General features: G+C 50.3%; 1 protein-coding gene and 1 pseudogene across 1 annotated transcript; one reads left to right on the top strand and one right to left on the bottom strand.

The window, feature by feature from the left end:
- Positions 1 to 3,257: 3,257 nt before the first annotated feature.
- LOC140625856 (MICOS complex subunit MIC26 pseudogene) lies at positions 3,258 to 3,874 on the bottom strand (annotated as a pseudogene).
- Positions 3,875 to 4,305: 431 nt separating this feature from the next.
- ALOX15 (arachidonate 15-lipoxygenase) lies at positions 4,306 to 12,388 on the top strand. The gene is made up of 14 exons (XM_072821463.1): positions 4,306 to 4,475; positions 5,686 to 5,890; positions 6,162 to 6,243; positions 6,354 to 6,476; positions 6,616 to 6,719; positions 6,885 to 7,045; positions 7,299 to 7,442; positions 8,397 to 8,606; positions 9,910 to 9,996; positions 10,117 to 10,286; positions 10,448 to 10,569; positions 11,149 to 11,249; positions 11,376 to 11,543; positions 11,660 to 12,388. The coding sequence occupies exons 1-14, from the start codon at positions 4,341 to 4,343 to the stop codon at positions 11,837 to 11,839; spliced, it is 1,992 nt and encodes a 663-aa protein (XP_072677564.1). The 5' UTR covers positions 4,306 to 4,340; the 3' UTR covers positions 11,840 to 12,388.
- Positions 12,389 to 17,922: the final 5,534 nt, after the last annotated feature.

The following is a 17,922-nucleotide window of genomic DNA, read 5'->3' as shown; positions in this document are numbered from 1 at the left end:
ACTCTGTCCAGAAAAACAGTTGAAGAGACAGAGAGACAGGGAAGAGAGGGGGAGTGATTGAGAGAGAGCAAGCTGTCTTTCAGGACCTAGCTTCAGGAGTCATATACCATCACGTCCGCCATATTCTGTTGGTTGTGCAGACCAACCCCAATATACTTGGGGAGGGTGTGCGTACCGTGAGGTGTGGATCACTGGCGGCTACTCTCAAGACTGGCTACCACTGGATGCCCTCTAGCCCCCAGTGACACATATTCCTCCCAGATCCACCTCCTCTCCAGGCGTCCCAAAGTCTAATCTAAGCATTGATGTGAAGGCCAGAATTTTATCCTCTAAATCAGGCCCTGGGATGGGTAGGGTTTCTCAGGAATGTTTCCTCAAGTATAGCATCTCGAGTGACATTCTTCTCCTTCTGGAGACCTGTGAGCTAAAGAGAAAATCAACTTCAACTGTACTCTGCCCTCACCATGTGATGGTGGCCAGGCAAAGGATAACCTCCATAGATACTGCTGTTCCACAAGGTGGGGAGATGGCCTGGGTTTCACCCCTCAAGGTCATAACCACAGCAAAATGTAACCTCAAGTTGTTGGGAATGGCCTCTGGGTTTCTTTGCAACTCTTCAAGCACATATATTTTTTTTTTACTTTTTTTTTTTTAAATAAGTTCTACCCCCAATGTGGGGCTTGAACTTACAACCCTAAGATCAAGAGTTATACACTCTATGGACTGAGCCTGCCAGGCCCCCCCAACCTCATTTTTAATTTGTAAGAAAATCATTAGGTTTGTGCCATTTCCACAGATGATGGGCTTCATTCCATTACATTTAGATTTTTCTGAATTGTATGTATAAAAGAAAATTAAATATCAGTTTCAGGGGTTCCCTTTAGGGCCATGCTTGATTATAGTTAGTGCTTTTAGGATAGTATCTTATAGCCTTGGATTTTGTTCAAGATTAAATTGTTGAGATTACAAAAATGACTCATGCTTTTGCAAAAACTTTAAAAAATTCCAAGGGATGTAAAAAATGTAAGTTCCTTCCCCACCTTCTCCTACTCCCTAGTAATAATCATTGCTAATGCTTTGGTGTACACTTATTTTTTTTTAAATGCTTATTGTTCGACAGGGTTTATGCTCACTGTTGATAGGGTTTCCAAAGTTTGAGGATTTTTTTTTTTTTTTGCCTATGGAGAGAACCCTCCTATATGTGTATTTTACTTAATCTCAACTTTATTCAACATAATCTATAAACAAAACACTGAAATATAAATACTAAATCTGAATGTTGGTTACAAACCTAAATTTCCTTAAGCAATGTAAACTGCAGTGACAGATTTAACAATGAAAAGAAGTGATTGAAGACTTATTGTCATTACCTTTACCTCTGTTTTAAATACACCAACATCACAGATTTACTTCATTACTTCATTGCCTCCTACTCATTCTTGTTTTTCTCTGGGAATAAGATACATTCTTAAAGTTGATAAAATACTTCTTTTGATGTTTTCTTGATGATTCTGTATTACTGGAATCTTGTTAGATACTACCCCCACCCCAGTCCTGCCCCCTCACCCCCTACAAAAGGATATTGTCTCAGACCCTCATGTGCACTGAGGGTCTCAGCAGATTGAGCTGGGGCTCTGAGGCTTATCTTCCCCGTAAATGTTAGCTTATTTGATCTATCTTTCCTCCCTGAAATGATGTATGCCTTTAGTTTCATTTGGCCAGACTTACAGAACCCTTGTTCTACCATTACGATGATCCACTGACTTGCTTTGTTAGTATGATTTATAAAAATACGCATGCACTATCAATGTCTTGCAGTGGTTGAGGGGGTACCTAGTGGATTCATCTTCTAGGAGAGGGGAGGGTTGTGTTTGCACATTAAGGCTCCTCTTTGGGACTTTAGCTAATTCAGCATCTCAGGACTCCGTTTCTTCCTGGCCGTGGAGCATGAGCGTCAGAGCTGGTTGAATAGTTGGACCTCCTTCTGCGGGGTTGTCATGGGTAGTCACACGTGCCGATCAGTCCTTTCTGTTCTTGGAATGGCTCCTATTTTTTCCCAAGACTATTTGGCTCACGCACAGTTGTCTGTTTTTATCCTCTTCAATGTACCAGTGGGATGAACATATATCTCTATTCACTATAAACAGAAGTATATGTAGGAGAAGCACATTCATATATAGTGACATTCCCTTTCTTATTAAAACCTATAAAAATGTCAAAAAATCCCAATGTAAGCCCTCTCCTCTGTATTATACTGTTTGGCAACAGTTCATGGTGACTTTTCTCTTTTTAATGTCATTATGCATTTAGGTGTTTCCCAAACTAATTGCAGCAGACCCCCTTGGGTCCCTACTCCCTAATCCATTATCTCTGTTTATTTGCTGGTGGGGCCTACATATATTTGTGTGTCCACCCATCCCTGTGTGGCACAGGGAAATCCTGATAAGGCTGAGGGGATCACGTGGTTCCATCTCCCCTGCCAGCTTGAAGGATTTGGGTTTGGTGCCCAGTTTTGGCCAAAATAGATAAGGAGAGGCTGATGGATGGTTTCTGGGAAAGCCTCTCCCCTACTTTGCTTTTTTTTTTTTAACTTGGCATTTTAATTATGTGTATAAATAACAACATGAGAACGAGGAGGTCTAAGGGTGGACATTATCTCTAGGGGAAAGGGTTTCTCATCAGTCCACTTGTAGTATAGCATCACCCGGGATTACAAAGCAGTCTAATACAGTTTTTCCTGAAGAAAAAAGCCAATTTACTACATTCAGTACGGACTTCTCTAAATGGATAAATGTGGTGTCTCTAGATTGGATGGGGGCTCCCAAATGTGGAGTGGAAGCCAGTATGTGGGGGAGGGAATGAATTCATCGGAGGCAGAAGAAAGGAGATAGGAGTTTACTGAATACACCTCGAGGGAGCAGGTGCAGGACAGCAGATGAGAGGCTGCCTGCCAGGAGGTGGCGGGAGGGGGCTGGTTTGAAGGGGAGAAGGTGAAGAGGTCTGAGGACGGGTGGAATTCTCCCCCTTTTTGGTAACTGTGCCTGGTTGTAAGGAGCTCACTGGTCAGTTAGGGCTTATGGCTCTTTTGAGGTGGGTCCCCTGATGGAGGTGACTGTGTTCAGCCAGGGGGTTGCTCGGGCCCCTGTTTGTGTCCATCATGCAAGCCTGTTTGCATAAAAGTGGCCTTGACACTCTGCCATTTTTCTGTAGAATTACTGGTTTACTGCATGGAGTTTCCAATATTTACCTGTAACGGATTCAAATGAGCAGAGCATGGAGCATTTTATTTATTTCCAGGTGATTTCCTCACATTTCCTGGCTCCTGAAAGTTCTCCTTCCACAAATCTTCTATGACTGTGGATCCTCGTAAACCCCATTCAAACAATTTCTCCCACACTGACCTGGACCAATACAACGGCTTATTGAGGATGATGAAAAGAGACAGCTCATCCCATGACCCCAGCTGGATACACCAGCTTCTTCATTTCTGAACCTCTAGCCAAAAGAAGTCCAACAATTTCTCTTGGTGTTACCAAGTCTCAGAGAAAAATCCAGGAGGTACATTTTGGAGATATTCATAGTGGTCTACCCCCCATTGAATCAAGCTCTTGGGCTTAGTTTGTGAGTATATTCTCTGACGCCAACCTGTAGATGGCTCACAATAATGTCGGAGATGTGAGATGCTCTCTTCAAGCTGGGTCCTTGGCTCCTCTACACATTTAGATTGACCCCTGGGGACAGAGGAGAGTGAAAGCTCATTAACCTTCACAGAAGTTTTGTGAGGTGAGTCCTTTTCAGGTGATGCACAATAGGGAATGAGCCCCAGAGTTTGGCACAGGGAAGGCTGGCAAGTGTTCCAAGCGATTGACTTAATTCAGTGGCCTTGATGTACCTCACTCACAAGCTCCTGAGGAGCAGCTCTCCTTTACCTCTTCACCCTCCCCTGCAACCCTAAGCATGACCCTTGCAGGGGTGAGCCACTTGGTGTGGCCAGGGCACCAGCGCTTGTGTTTGGTTGGAGAGGCCTTCCCAGCCGCCTGCTGACATCCATCTGCTCCAGTCCTGCAGGTGGAGACCTGTTCTGCAGGTTTTCTGCCCCAACCCTCATCTGCTTCCCCTTTCCTCCTTCTCCATCCGCCGGGACACGGGGCGCATCCCCGGTCCCCGCCAGGCCCGCCTTCTTGGGCTTGGGCTGAGCTCTGGGGTGCGCGGGGGTTGGTCGGAGACCCGGGAACCACCACACCCTGGACCGCTAGGCTTCAGAGGGGCGGGGTCCTGGGCTCTTTATTGGCGTGTCCAGTCCTCTTCCTCCGCAGACGGCGCGTTCGTCTTCAGGCAGGATGGGTCTCTACCGCATCCGCGTGTCCACCGGCTCCTCGCTGTGCGCGGGCTCCCAAAACCAGGTGCAGCTGTGGCTCGTGGGCCAGCACGGGGAAGCGGAGATCCGGAAGCGCCTGCGGCCGGCGCGGGGCCAGGTGAGCCGCGCGCGGGGCCAGGGGAGCCTCCAGCCGGTACGCCGCGCACAGGGCGCGCTCAGGACGTGTTCCCGCGCCCGGCCTTTCCTTGGACCTGCCGTCCGTCCTCCGGTGCCTTCTGTTCTCAAAAGCTGCCGTTTCAAGCCTCCTCCGCGGTTGCTGGGGGTCCGACCTGCGGGCTTTCTCGGCCGCATGGGGTGGAGATGGGGGCGCCGGCGGAGATGAGAACACCGAATGTCCGACCCGCGTCCCCGGTCCCATCACATCCACCTGAGACTCGCCTCGGCCCCGACACCCCAATTCTCATCGCCTGTCCCGCTCTCTCCAAGCCCCCAGATCCGGCTGCCCCATGGACGCTTCTCGGCCCTCCGCCCGCCCCTAGCGCCCCCCACCCCCGGCGGTAGCTCGCGCCTCCCCCTCTCCGCCTCTAACCCGGAATCCGGCGCGGTCTGCTGGGTCTCCTGGCCCCTCCGGTCTCCGCAGCCCGAGCTCCGCCTCTCACCCCCACGCCCGCCAGGGCGCCCTTGAACGCGGTCACCTCCACCCACCCTCTCCACCGCCTCGCCGCTTCTGCGCCGCCCTTCCCAGCCCTTCTGCAGCCGAGCGCTTTGTCGCAAACATTCCACCTTGCAACGGGCCCCGGCGTGGAACCTGTGAGCGGCTTCCGCGTGTTCCCAGGACCCATCCAAGACCCTGGACACGCCAATAAAGAGCCTAGCCTGGGGATCCCTGGGTGGCGCAGCGGTTTGGCGCCTGCCTTTGGCCCAGGGCGCGATCCTGGAGACCCGGGATCGAGTCGGGCTCCCGGTGCATGGAGCCTGCTTCTCCCTCTGCCTGTGTCTCTGCCCTCCCCCCGCCCCCACCATGTGACTATCATTAAAAAAAAAAAAAAAAAGAGCCCAGCCTGGGGGACGCGGGGGAGCAGCCGCCTCAGCCCAGCGTCTCACGCGCACAGGTGCGCTCCTTCCGGGCTCGGGGCTTGGCGCAGGCGAAGTCCACAGGGAGGAAATAGAGAAGGAAGGAGTGCACCTCCCCACGTTCCCCCTGCGTCTCCCCGACCCACCTGCCCCGTGCGCGCCCCCTTCTCTTTCTGGCTCCCTCCGCGCGCCGTTCCCGAAGCTCACGGAAGGGCGTCCAGCCCGAGCCAGGCTCAGTCCAAGGGCCCCTTCCCGCGCGCCCCGCGGACGCTGAGCCCCTTCTGCCGTCGCAGGAGACGGAATTCAAGGTGGACGTGGAGGAGCACCTGGGGCCGTTGCTGTTCGTGAAACTGCAGAAATGGCACTTCCTTCAGGACGACGCCTGGTTCTGCAACTGGATCTCCGTGCAGGGCCCCGGGGACAGCGGGGAAGAGTTCACGTTCCCGTGCTACCGCTGGGTGGAAGGCAGTGGCATCTTGAGCCTCCCCGAGGGCACCGGTGAGCGTGGGGCTGGAGTGTGAGGAGGCCTGCGGGCGGGGGGTGGGTGTGGAGCAGGGCAGGGAGGCAGGACACGGGGAGCTGGGACCTGGGGCACGGGGTTGGGGAGAGGGCTGCGCGCGCCCCCCACCCGCCTCCAGCGCCTGGAGGTTGGAGGAGGGAGTGATGCTGAAGGCCCAGGGCCAGCGGGAAGGGAGGGCTGACGAGGCGCCCTCGGCGGGACCCGGGACCAGGAGGGTCGCACGGCCCAAGCTCTCCTCCCCATGTCTAGGCCGGACGGTGGTGGACGACCCTCAAGACTTGTTCAAGGACTACAGGGAAAAGGAGCTGGAAAAGAAGAGGAACCTGTACCGGTCAGCGCTACTCCCGCGCCCCACACTCCTCCCGACCCCACCCCGCCCGCGGGGAGCTGTTGACCACCCCCCCCCCACTACCAACGTCTGCTTTCACTTCTCCATGGCAGGTGGGGTAACTGGAAGGATGGATTAATCCTGAATGTCGTTGGGGCCACGATCTCTGACCTCCCTGCAGATGAACGATTTCTGGAAGATAAGAGAATTGATTTTGAGGCTTCGCTGGCGAAGGGGTGAGAACAGGGGGTCTGGATGCCAGGGAGGCGGAAGGGCTGAGGACTGCACAGGGCTGGGCCAGCCTCAGGTGGGTGCCTGTCCTTATGTGTTTGATCCTGAGCATCACTCTCAAACTCTGCTTCTCTTTCCCTGAAGGCTGGCAGACCTAGCCATCAAAGACTCTTTAAATGTCTTCACTTGCTGGAATGATCTGGATGACTTCAACCGAATTTTCTGGTGTGACCAGAGCAAGTTGGCTAGTTAGTACCTCACCCCAGGGCTTCTCCCAGGGCCCTTATCTCGGACCCAACCCAACCCAGGCACCCAGGGCTGGGAGACCAGAGGCGGGGGCCCCTGTGGTAGGCTGGGGTCAACTGGGGATGGTTTGGTGGGGGCGCTCAGATCCCTATGACTGTCACCCCCAGAGAAGGTGCGGGACTCCTGGAAAGAAGACGCCTTGTTTGGGTACCAGTTTCTCAACGGTGCTAACCCCATGATACTGAGGCGCTCCAGGCAGCTGCCGGCACGCCTGAAGTTCCCTCCGGGGATGGAGGAGCTGCAGATCCAGCTGGAGCAGGAGCTCCAGGTACGCACAGAAGAGCCCTAAAGAGGTCATGCACTGAAATGGCAATGTGGTTAGTGTTTGTGTTTTGGGGTCCACTGTGGGGGCAGCTTCCTACTGGATGGCAAGAAGGGATTTGGCAGGAGAAATCGGGAGTGACCCCTGAGACATGTGACTCTGTGCCTCCTCCCTGAGTGAGAACAGTGATGGAGGGAGGAAGAGTGGTTGGCAGAGACAGTCACAAGGACAGCAGCCCTCGCCCGCTACCCCCACACAGGGAGGCAGGCTGTTCGAGGCGGACTTCGTGCTGCTGGACGGGATCAAGGCCAATGTCATCTTGTGCAGCCAGCAGTACCTGGCCGCCCCTCTGGTCATGCTGAAACTGCAGCCTGATGGGAAACTGTTGCCCATGGTCATCCAGGTGAGAGGACCCAGCAGTGTTGCTCTCCAGTAGTGCTTGTCCTCCCGCTCAGACCCTCATGCAAATTCAGAGTCCCCACTCCCTGCAAAGGCCTAAGGCACAGGAAAGGGCCAGGCTGCCGGAGAGACTGGCTGGGTGAGTCTGAAGAGGCTTCAGGGCTGAGGAAGTCACTGAGGACAGAGCAGTCTGGGGCTGCCCTTCGGAGGTGATGTGAGCCTTGGAGGAGGCTCAGGACTTAGACCCTCAGGCAGGACCCCACCGAGGTGAGGGTCAGGTGACTCCCCAGGGACTCTCAGGGGCCAGCTGGCCTGGGGTGTTGGGGAGCAGTGTGAGGCAGAGGGGCCACACCCTGCGGGCTGTGGGGGCCCAGCTGGGGTGCAGGAGGACAGGAAGCCGAGGCAGGCTGCTGCGGCGGGCGCCTGTGTTCAGGCTGGGGCCCAGGAGGGGGATGCCAGACCCTAGGATTTGGGCAATGGGTTCAGCGACTGTCCAAGGCAGAGGGGTTGGGCTCAGATGTGGGGATCAGCTGTGTGATGCTGAGGATGATCAAACTGGCCTGGGTTCAGGGAGAGAGGAGGAGGAGAAGGAGTTGGGCAAGGTTCCTGCAGAAGTCAAGAGGAAAGGACAAGTCAAGAGGAAAATCAAGAGCCCAACTTTGAGGTAACAGGGGGACATCCAGATTGTAAAGTGTGGCCAGTGACAGTTCAGGACTGCGGGCAGAGCCAGCTGTGTGCAGGCGGTATCCACTCCTACTGCAAGCCGAAGGGGAAGTGAGGTCAGAGGAAGCCAGTGGGAGAGCGGAGAGAGAACCATTTCTGCAGAAGGCAGCCAGCTGGGGGCTGCAGGGCAGGAAGCACAGGCAAGTGTGGGCAGAGCTAAGTGTGGGAGGGAGCCTCAGGGGAGAGGCACGCAGTGTGTGTGTGTGGGGTATCCTACTCCCTGTCCCTGCTCCAGCTCCAGCTGCCACGTGTGGGATGCCCTCCACCACCGCTTTTCCTGCCCACGGATCCCCCGATGGTCTGGCTCCTGGCCAAGTGCTGGGTCCGTAGCTCTGACTTTCAGATCCACGAGCTGCAGTCTCACCTTCTGCGGGGACACTTGATGGCAGAGGTCATCACCGTGGCCACCATGAGGTGCCTTCCGTCCATACACCCCATCTTCAAGGTAGCACCTTACTCGCCTCGCTCTGGCCTGCCCCTTTCTCCAGGCCCCATGGCACCCTCCCTGGGGGGGGCTCTCAGGGTGGGGAGAGCCAACCAAGAAAGACAAGTGAGCCAGGAGCAGGAGCACGGCCTGCTGTGCCTTCTGAATGGGGTGGTACGTCCTCCCGGGGAGGCAAAAAGGAGCCATGGTCGGGGGCGGGGGGCAGAGTGAGCAGTCCTACCCGTTTCATGTATAAACCACAGATATCCATTCACTATTATAGGAAGGGTACACACAAACGACTGAGGAGTCCAACAAGAGAGGATCATACAAATAGCAAAAAGTATTTTTTCAGCCAGTTTTAAAGAATCCTAAAGTAGTAACACATAGGCTATCAAGAGGGACTCAGGACAACACTGGCAGCCAGTTCATTGTGGACAATTAGCACAGACTGTCCACCCATTCACTTGTTTTCTTGGGGGTGCATCTCACGGGGCATGAGCGATTCTGGATGCCAGTGAGAAGCAAGACAGGCAAGGTCCTGAAAATGGGGATTTTCATTTCCATTAAGGGCTAGCAGACAATACAGACTGTATGGGACCCTATGAGCTGTGATAAGTACAATGTGGAGAACCAGAGCAGGGTGGGTAGGCCCGGTGGTCAGGAAAGATTCATTTGATCAAAGGTCTTGTGGCAGGAACAAGGCTGGGATGTTTGAGGGACAGAAAGAAGGTGAGTAGAATGGACAAAGGGAAAAAAGAATAAAATCTTGGGGAAAAAAAGGCAATAAAAAACCCAGTAGATTCAGAATGGACAAAGGGGAGAGGGTAGGAGATGATGTTCCGGAGGCAGGCAGGTTAGGCCATGCATTCTCAAGTGGGGGGCTGTTATGCCCCCCAGATGGGTGAAAGTGCTTCTGGGGAGGCAAAAAACTTACTATTTTTATGTATAAAACACATATATGCATATAGTACATAACAGATACAGTATATCTAGCATTAAAATTTCTTTTTTTAAAAAAGGATTTTATTTATTTATTAATGAGAGACACAGACAGAGAGGCAGAGACACAGGCAGAGGGAGAAGCAGGCTCCCTGCGGGGAGCCCGACGCGGCACTCGATCCCAGGACCCCAGGGTCATGCCCTGAGCTGAAGGCAGGTGCTAAACTGCTGAGCCACCCAGGGATCCCTAGCATGAAAATTTCATAGGGGGAGAAATTTTATGTAATTTTGTCTATGTATGTATCATGTATCCATATAGAAATATTATCTCCATATCATGTATCAATATATAAATATTATATATATATATACACACACACAGCTTCTCATCCCCCATCTGCGCTACACCTTGGAAATTAACGTTCGGGCCAGGACGGGGCTCATCTCTGACAACGGTGTTTTCGACCAGGTAGGAGGAAGGCAGGGGCATTCTGGAGCCCACTCTCCCCTTGGCTCTGGGTTCCACAACCCCCCCCCCCACCCTAGGGCTGGCTGATTTGCCTGACGCCACCTGGCCCTTGCTCCTCAGGTGGTGAGCACAGGTGGCGGAGGCCACGTGGAGCTGCTCCAGCGAGCTAGAGCCTTCCTAACCTACCGCTCCTTCTGTCCTCCCACTGACCTGGCCGACCGGGGGCTCCTGGGAGTCGAGTCTTCCTTCTATGCGCAGGATGCTCTGCGGCTTTGGGAAATCCTCTACCGGTGAGGAGGGGTGAGGCAGGGCTGGGTGGGGAGGACTCAGGACAGCCTGTGTCTCGGCTGGGGGGCTGGGGCCCCTGACCCAGGCAGGTGAGGGGGTAGGAGCCCAGGGCCGGAGGCTCCTGGCAAGCTGCAGCCCTCCTGACCCCCACGCTGGGGCGCAGCTATGTGCAGGGCATCGTGTATCTCCACTACAAGACGAACGAGGCTGTGAGAGATGATCTGGAGCTGCAGACTTGGTGTCGAGAGATCACTGAGGTCGGGTTGCGGGGGGCTCAGGACCAAGGTAAGGCTAGCCCCTGCCTGGGACCTCCAATACCACATAGTTCCCTTGGGAATCTCCCTAGAATCCTATTTCTGTGGAATCTTCCAGAAGCATTTCCAACCCAGTGAAAATGCCCAAAGGCCCTCCCAGATTCCTTTTGTACCAGCTAGAGACAGGTCCCATCGTATGCCCTGGGAATCCCTCTAGGTCCCAGCTGCCTCAAGACCCATGGCTGTTTGTAAATGTTTAACAGCCAGCATCCTGGGGGGGGGGGGGAGGTGCATAGGGGGGCGGTGGGAGAGGGGAGTCCTGATTTGTAGCATTTGCCCATTTTCGTCCTGTGAATATTTCCACTGTGGTTACCAACGTGATGGTAGCCAGCTTGCTAAACACCTGACTGGTAATGGGCCAGCAGGAGCCACACCAGGACCCCACTGGGTGGGACCCTCCCAGCAGATCCCCCCACCCCCATTCCAACCCAGCTTGCCATCAGAGCCCAGGGACCCTGAGAGGACCGAGTGCCCTTCCTCACCCCTGTGGTCTCCCCTCACTGCCCTGTGTCTGAGCTGTGCTTCTGTTCCTCCCCTGAACCCCCTGCAGGGTTCCCCAACTCCTTACAGTCCCTCGACCAGATGTGTCACTTTCTCACCATGTGTATATTCACCTGTACTGGCCAGCACTCGTCCACCCACCTGGGCCAGGTACGGACCATGGTGGGCAGCTGGGAGTTTGCACCTGGAGTGGTGCAGGGGGCTGTGTGCAGGTGGGCTGAGGGCCTTCTGTGCTTAGCAGGCACTGACTCTAGACATCTGCCCCTCCCTCCCTAGCTGGACTGGTACACTTGGGTCCCTAACGCGCCCTGCACCATGCGGCTGCCGCCTCCTACCACCAAGGACGTGACACTGGAGACAGTTATGGCAACACTGCCCAACTGCCATCAGGCCTCGATGCAGATGTCCATCACCTGGCAGCTGGGCCGCCGCCAGCCTGTGATGGTGCTGGCAGTGGGGCGCCCCTGGGGGCCGGGAGGGGCAGGCAGGTGAGGGAGGCAGCGCACCCTCCACGCTGCGTGTGGGTCCCAGGCTCTCAGCTGCCTTCCTCTCTCCACCAGGTGGCTCTGGGCCAGCACCAGGAGGAGTATTTTTCAGGCCCTGGACCCAAGGACGTGCTGAAGAAGTTCAGGGAGGAGCTGGCTGTTTTGGAGAAGGAAATCGAGACCCGGAATGCAAAGCTGGACATGCCCTACCAGTACCTGCAGCCCAGCCTGGTGGAAAACAGTGTGGCCATCTGAGTGCTGCCTTCTGCGGAGCCGCACCCACCCCCCAGCACTTCCAATCCCACCCCCGCAGCCCCAGCCCCCCCACCAAGGGTCACCTTTCCATGGTCTGTGCCCTTGGCAGACACTTTTATTCTAGACGGGCCCCCTAAGGGCCTCTTCCCGCTGCCTCCCTCATCCTTTGGGTCTCCCCTGGGGCAGGGAAGAGCCAGGTTCCAAGAGCAGGAGAGGGTGTCCCTACCTATTGCTCCACACCTTTTATGAGCCACATACGATTTTGAACCTAATGTGATTTAATGGCAATCAACAGAGATTTTAGACAACAAAAGGAAAGAAGTTAGAGCAAACTGTTCTAAAGCAAATATTGGCCAGGGGCACCCGGGTGGGTCAGTCTGTTGAGTGTCTGCCTTGGGTTGGGGTCATGATCCCAGGGTCCTAGGATCTATCGAGTCCCACGTTGGGCTTGCTGCTCAGAGGGGGCATCTGCTTCCCCCTCTGCCTCTGCCTGTTGCTCCCCCTGCTTGTGCTCTCTGCGATCTTTCAAATAAAAAAATTTTGAAAATATGTATGAACACCTTTCTAACTGGACAGACTTTATTACAGATCCTGAAGCCAGACACAGTAAAAAGCAAACCATTCACAGCAATTCTCAAGATTTTTGTCTCATGGCTCACTTAGAAGATGATAAATGGGGCAGCCCCAGTGGTGCAGCGGTTTAGTGCCGCCTTCAGCCCAGGGCGTGATCCTGGAGACCCGGGATCTAGTCCCGCGTCGGGCTCCCTGCATGGAGCCTGCTTCTCCCTCTGCTTGTGTCTCTGCCTCTTTCTCTGTGTGTGTTTCTTGTGAATAAATAAATAAAATCTAAAAAAAAAAAAAAGATGATAAATGGAAGAAAACTGGGGGGGTGGTGTCCATGTCTATAACCATTTGCAGTTCCCCTGTCGGAAAGCTCCAAAGTAAAATAAGAAACTAGAAAAATACTTTAAAAACCCTCATTATCGGGCTGCCCGGGTGGCTCAGTGGTTTGGCACTGCCTTCGGCCCGGGGCCTGATCCTGAAGACCCCGGATCAAGTCCCACGTCGGGCTCCCTGCATGGAGCCTGCTTCTCCCTCTGCCTGTGTCTATGCCTCTCTCTCTCTCTCTGTGTCTCTCATGAATTAATAAATAAAATCTTTAGAAAAACCCCTCATTATTGTAACGAGTGACAACAAAAGAATCAATAAGATCCAGCTTCTGTATCTGATGAAAACTTTGGAAAAATAAGCTTAGACATTTGTTTGTTAATATGACCATCTGTGGGTATTTATTTTTTGTAGATATTTTATTTTTAAAGATTTTTATTTATTCATGAGAGACACGCAGAGAGAGGCACAGAGAGGAGTTCAATGCTGGGATCTGGGGGGAGAGCGTGGCCTGGTCTGGGCATCAGACAAGAACATTGCAGCTGGGGAGGCTGTGCAGTGGGGCAGTGGGAGCAACTGGGGCTAGAAGACAGGTGAAGGTGGTGCCAGGAAATTAGTCTTGACCTTTAGGAAACAGTTATTGAAGGATTTTAGGTAATGATGTGACAGGGTCCTGGTCCTGGGGTCAAACCCAGAGGCACCCCTTCTCTTTGGAGACCATCCCCCCTTTTCTTGGGCATCACCCCCTTTCACTATCATCATTGGTTCCTTGTCAGATACTTTCATTCTGACAGGTTTCCCCCTTACTCCCTTACAGAGAACACTTCAAATCCCATTGCTTTCTGGAAATAACTCTTTTTTTAAAAGTAAGCTAGAGGCCCAATATAGGGCTTGAAATCAGAACCCCAAGATCAAGAATTGCATGGTCTGCCAACCGCACTAGGCAGGAGTCCCTGCCACTGTTTTGTTTTTGTTTTTGTTTTTTTCAAACAGGCTGGTGGAGAGAAAAGCAAGACAGATGGTTTGAATGTTCTCTAAGACACAAAATCATGCCCTTTCAGGTCCAGTGAAGTCACAGAATAAAAAGTAAGGTCATAGTGACTTTTAGGTAGATGTCAAATATCCAGTTCATATGGTAATTCCATGTTTAGTGTTCCCCAGAGCTGCCACCTTACTCTCAAAAAGAGGCAGTACTGATGCCAGGGACTTACTCAGTATGGATATAAATAAGATGTCAGAACTAGAGTTCAGAATAATGGTTAAATGATACTAGCAGGGGGGACACCTGGGTGGCTCGGTGGTTGAGCATCTGCCTTTGGCTCAGGTCGTGATCCTGGGGTCCTGGCTTTGAATCCCACATTGGGCTCCCTGCAGGGAGTCTGCTTCTCCCTCTGCCTGTGTCTCTGCCTCTCTCTGTGCCTCTCATGAATAAATAAACACAATCTTTTAAAAAGAGATACTAGCAGGCCTTGAAAAAAGCATAGAAGACACTAGAGAATCCCTTTCTGGAGAAATAAAAGAACTGAAATCTAATCAAGTGGAAATAAAAAGGCTATTAATGAGATGCAAAAATAAATGGAGGCTCTAACTGCTAGTATAAATGAGGCAGAAGAGAGAATTAGTGATCTGGAAGACAATATGATGGAGAATAAAGGAGCTGAGAAAAAGAGAGATAGATAGTGGATCATGAGGGGAGAATTTGAGAGATAAGTCATCCACAAAGCAACACAATATTACCATAGTTGGGATTTCAGAAGAAGAAAAAAGAGAGAAGAGGGCAGAATTGAAGCAAATTATAGCCAAGAACTTCCCTAATCTGGGGAAGGAAATAGGCTTCCAAATCCAGGAGGCATAGAGAACCCTCCTCAAAATTAATTAAAATAGGTCAATACCCCAACAAACAATAGTGAAGCTTACAAATCTCAGAGACAGAGAAAATTCTGAAAGCAGGTTGGGACAAGAGATCCATAACCTATAAGGGTAGACACATCAGCCTGTCAGGAGACCTGTCCACAGAGACCTGGCAGGCCAGAAAAGACTGGCATGATATATTCAGAGTGCTAAGTGAGAAAAATACATAGCCAAGAATACTTTATCCAGCTAGGAGGTCATTCAAAATAGAAAGATAGACAAAAAGCTTCCAGAAGAAACAGAAACTTAAAGAATTTGTGATCACCAAGCCAGCCCTAAAAGAAATATTAAAAGAGACGCTTTAAGTGAAGAGAGAGTCCAAAAAGTAACATAGACCAGAAAGGAACAGAGACAATATACAGAAACAGTGACTTTACTGGTAATACAATGGCACTAAATTCATATCTTTTGATAGTTATTCTTAATGTAGATGGCTAAATGCTCTAATCAAAAGACAAGGGGTATCAGATTGGATGAAAAAGCAAGACCCATTAATATGCTGTCTGCAAGAGGCTCATTTTAGACCCAAAGACACCGCCAGATTGAAGAAGTCAGATGGAAAACCATTTACCATGCTAATGATATCAAGAGAAAGCTGGGGCGGCGATCCTTGTATCAAATTAGATTTTAACCCAAAAACTGTAATAAGAGATGAGGAAGGACACTATATCATAAATAAAAGGGTCTTTCCAACAAGAAGATCTAACAATTGTAAATATCTATGCCTCTAACATGGGAGCAGCCAGTTATATAAGCCAATGAATAATAAAATTAAAGAAACACATCGATAATAATACAACAATGGAAGGGGACTTTAACACCCCACTCACTGCAATGGACAGATTATTTAAGCAGAAGATCAATAAGGAAACAAGGGCTTTGAATGACACACTGCACCAGATGGACTTCATAGATATATTCAGAACATTCCATCCTAAAGTAACAGAATACACATTCCTTTCACGTGGACGTGGAACATTCTCCAGAATAAGATCACGTACTGGGTCACAAATCAGGTCTCAGCCAGTACTAAAAGACTGAGGTAATTCCCTGCATAGTTTCAGACCACAATGCTTTGAAACTGGAACTCAATCACAAGAGGAAATTTGGAAAGAACTCAAGTACATGGAGGCTAAAGAGAATCTACTAAAGAATGAACAAGACAACCAGGAAATTAGGGGATCCCTGGGTGGCTCAGTGGTTTAGTGCCTGCCTTCGGCCCAGGGCGTGATCCTGGAATCCCGGGATCGAGTCCCACATCAGGCTCCCTGCATGGAGCCTGCTTCTCCCTCTGCCTGTGTCTCTTCCTCTCTCTCTCTCTCTCAATCTGTGTCTCTCATGAATAAATAACAAAACCTCCAGGAAATTAAAGAAGAATTTAAAAAATTCATGGAAACAAAGAAAATGAAAGCACAACTGGTCTATCTTTCTCTTATCTACATTTCTTACATATAATGGTTTTATCCTATATTTTGATATATTTTTTCAAAGTTTTCTTGGATAATCTTAAATGTCTTGTCTTTCATGTAATCTTTATAATCAGTTTATAGGTAGTCCTTTCAAATCCCCGGACTCCTGGGTGCCTCAGTGGTGGAGCATCTGCCTTTCTCTCAGGTAGTGATCCTGGGGTCCTGGGATCGAGTTCTGCAGTGGGCTCCCCGCAGGGAGCCTGCTTCTCCCTCTGCCCGTGTCTCTGCCTGTGTGTGTGTGTGTGTCTGTGTGTGTGTGTGTGTGTGTGTGAGATGAATAAATAAATAAAATATTTAAAAAATCCTTCCAAATCTCCTTTACTGTAGCAACTTCATGCCAATTATTGATATGTAGATGTAAAATATTACATGCTTTGTATTTTATTTGCTAATGACCCTATTCTATCTTCTTTTCCTCCCTATTGTAAATTCTGGGCATCTCAGGGCAGATTTCCTAATGGAATTTCACTGCTTGGCCTTGAAACTCTAGGCTCTTTTAACTACCAGTGCAAGAACTCTGCAAGATAAGAGAAAATGTTGCATCTTCCCCTACAACTGCAGAGAAAAGTAGGTGGCATTCTGTCTGGTGAAGCTATTCTTATAGACTCTCCTCAGTTAGTCTTGTAAATCACCAGAACTTAGATATTTTTGCTACCTGTGAAAGTATTCCACAACTTCTAAGAAGGCTGTCATTCTGATTGGCCCATTTTGATTAATAATGTATTGTTCTACAAACATTTTTAATGGACATTTATGTTTTTAAAAAAGTATAAATACTTGTGAACTTCCTTTGTTTATGCAGAAAGGATCTTTGGCACTTCCTCCTCCTCCATGCATAAAACATAAAACACCAATTCTTCTAGATTTTTTTTCAATTCTTCTAGATTAAAAAAAAAGATTTATTTATTTATTTGAGATAGAGAGAGAGAGAGAGCTCACAGAGGGAGAGGGAGAAGCAGACTCCCCGCTGAGCAGGGAGCCCAATTCGGGGCTGGATCCCAGGACCCTGGGATCATGACCTGAGCCTAAGGCAGAGACTTAACCAACTGAGCCATAGAGGTGCCCTTATAATTCTTTTAGGTTTTTTATTTCAGCAAAGATTTAAAAATTTTCATCTTATCTAAATAAACCAATGGTGCTGTGATGCGATTTTGATGAACTGAACACAAAGTGGTGCCCTGGGGACAACGTGAGCCGATACACTAGCCAAGGAAAGCAAGTGAAGTTTAACTGTTGGTAGTCTACTATGGAGTCCCTTGGCTTCTATCCACCGTCTCCAATCAGTGGAAACAATGCTGAAGTGCTATTTTGCTTAGAAAATCAATGGGGACATTGCATATTAGGGTAGATTATAGTTATGATGAAGAGACCCCAAATATGCAGTGGCTAAGATAGGATCGCATTTCTCCTCATTGTACCAATCAGGCTGTCATTCTGAGTGAGTTAGGGAGTCTACTACTCAATTCAAGAGTCCAGTTTTCTTCTTCTTGTTTTTCTTCCATTCCATAGGATATGATACTCCATGTGATTGAGGTTGGGTTGTAACCAGTAGGAATGAGGGAGAGAATATGATAGCATATTCTCTGCCGACGACAGTTAATAAAGCTGTATTACATACTTGAAATTTATTAAGATTTGATCTTAATGGTTCTCCTTTTAAAAGAAGGTAACTGCCTGACTTTGACCGCATCAACATTTTTTCCAGATAAGTCTCCTGAGGCAAGGGAAATAATAGCAAAAATAAACTATTGGGACCACATCAAAATTAAAAGCTTCTGCACAGCAAAGGAAACAATCAACAAAGCTAAAAGGCAA

Source organism: Canis lupus, chromosome 3 (genome assembly GCF_048164855.1).
Source record: "Canis lupus baileyi chromosome 3, mCanLup2.hap1, whole genome shotgun sequence".
NCBI lineage: Eukaryota > Metazoa > Chordata > Mammalia > Carnivora > Canidae > Canis > Canis lupus.
The sequence above is the reverse complement of the archived record's forward strand: the minus strand, read 5'-3'. Positions and strand labels throughout refer to the sequence as shown.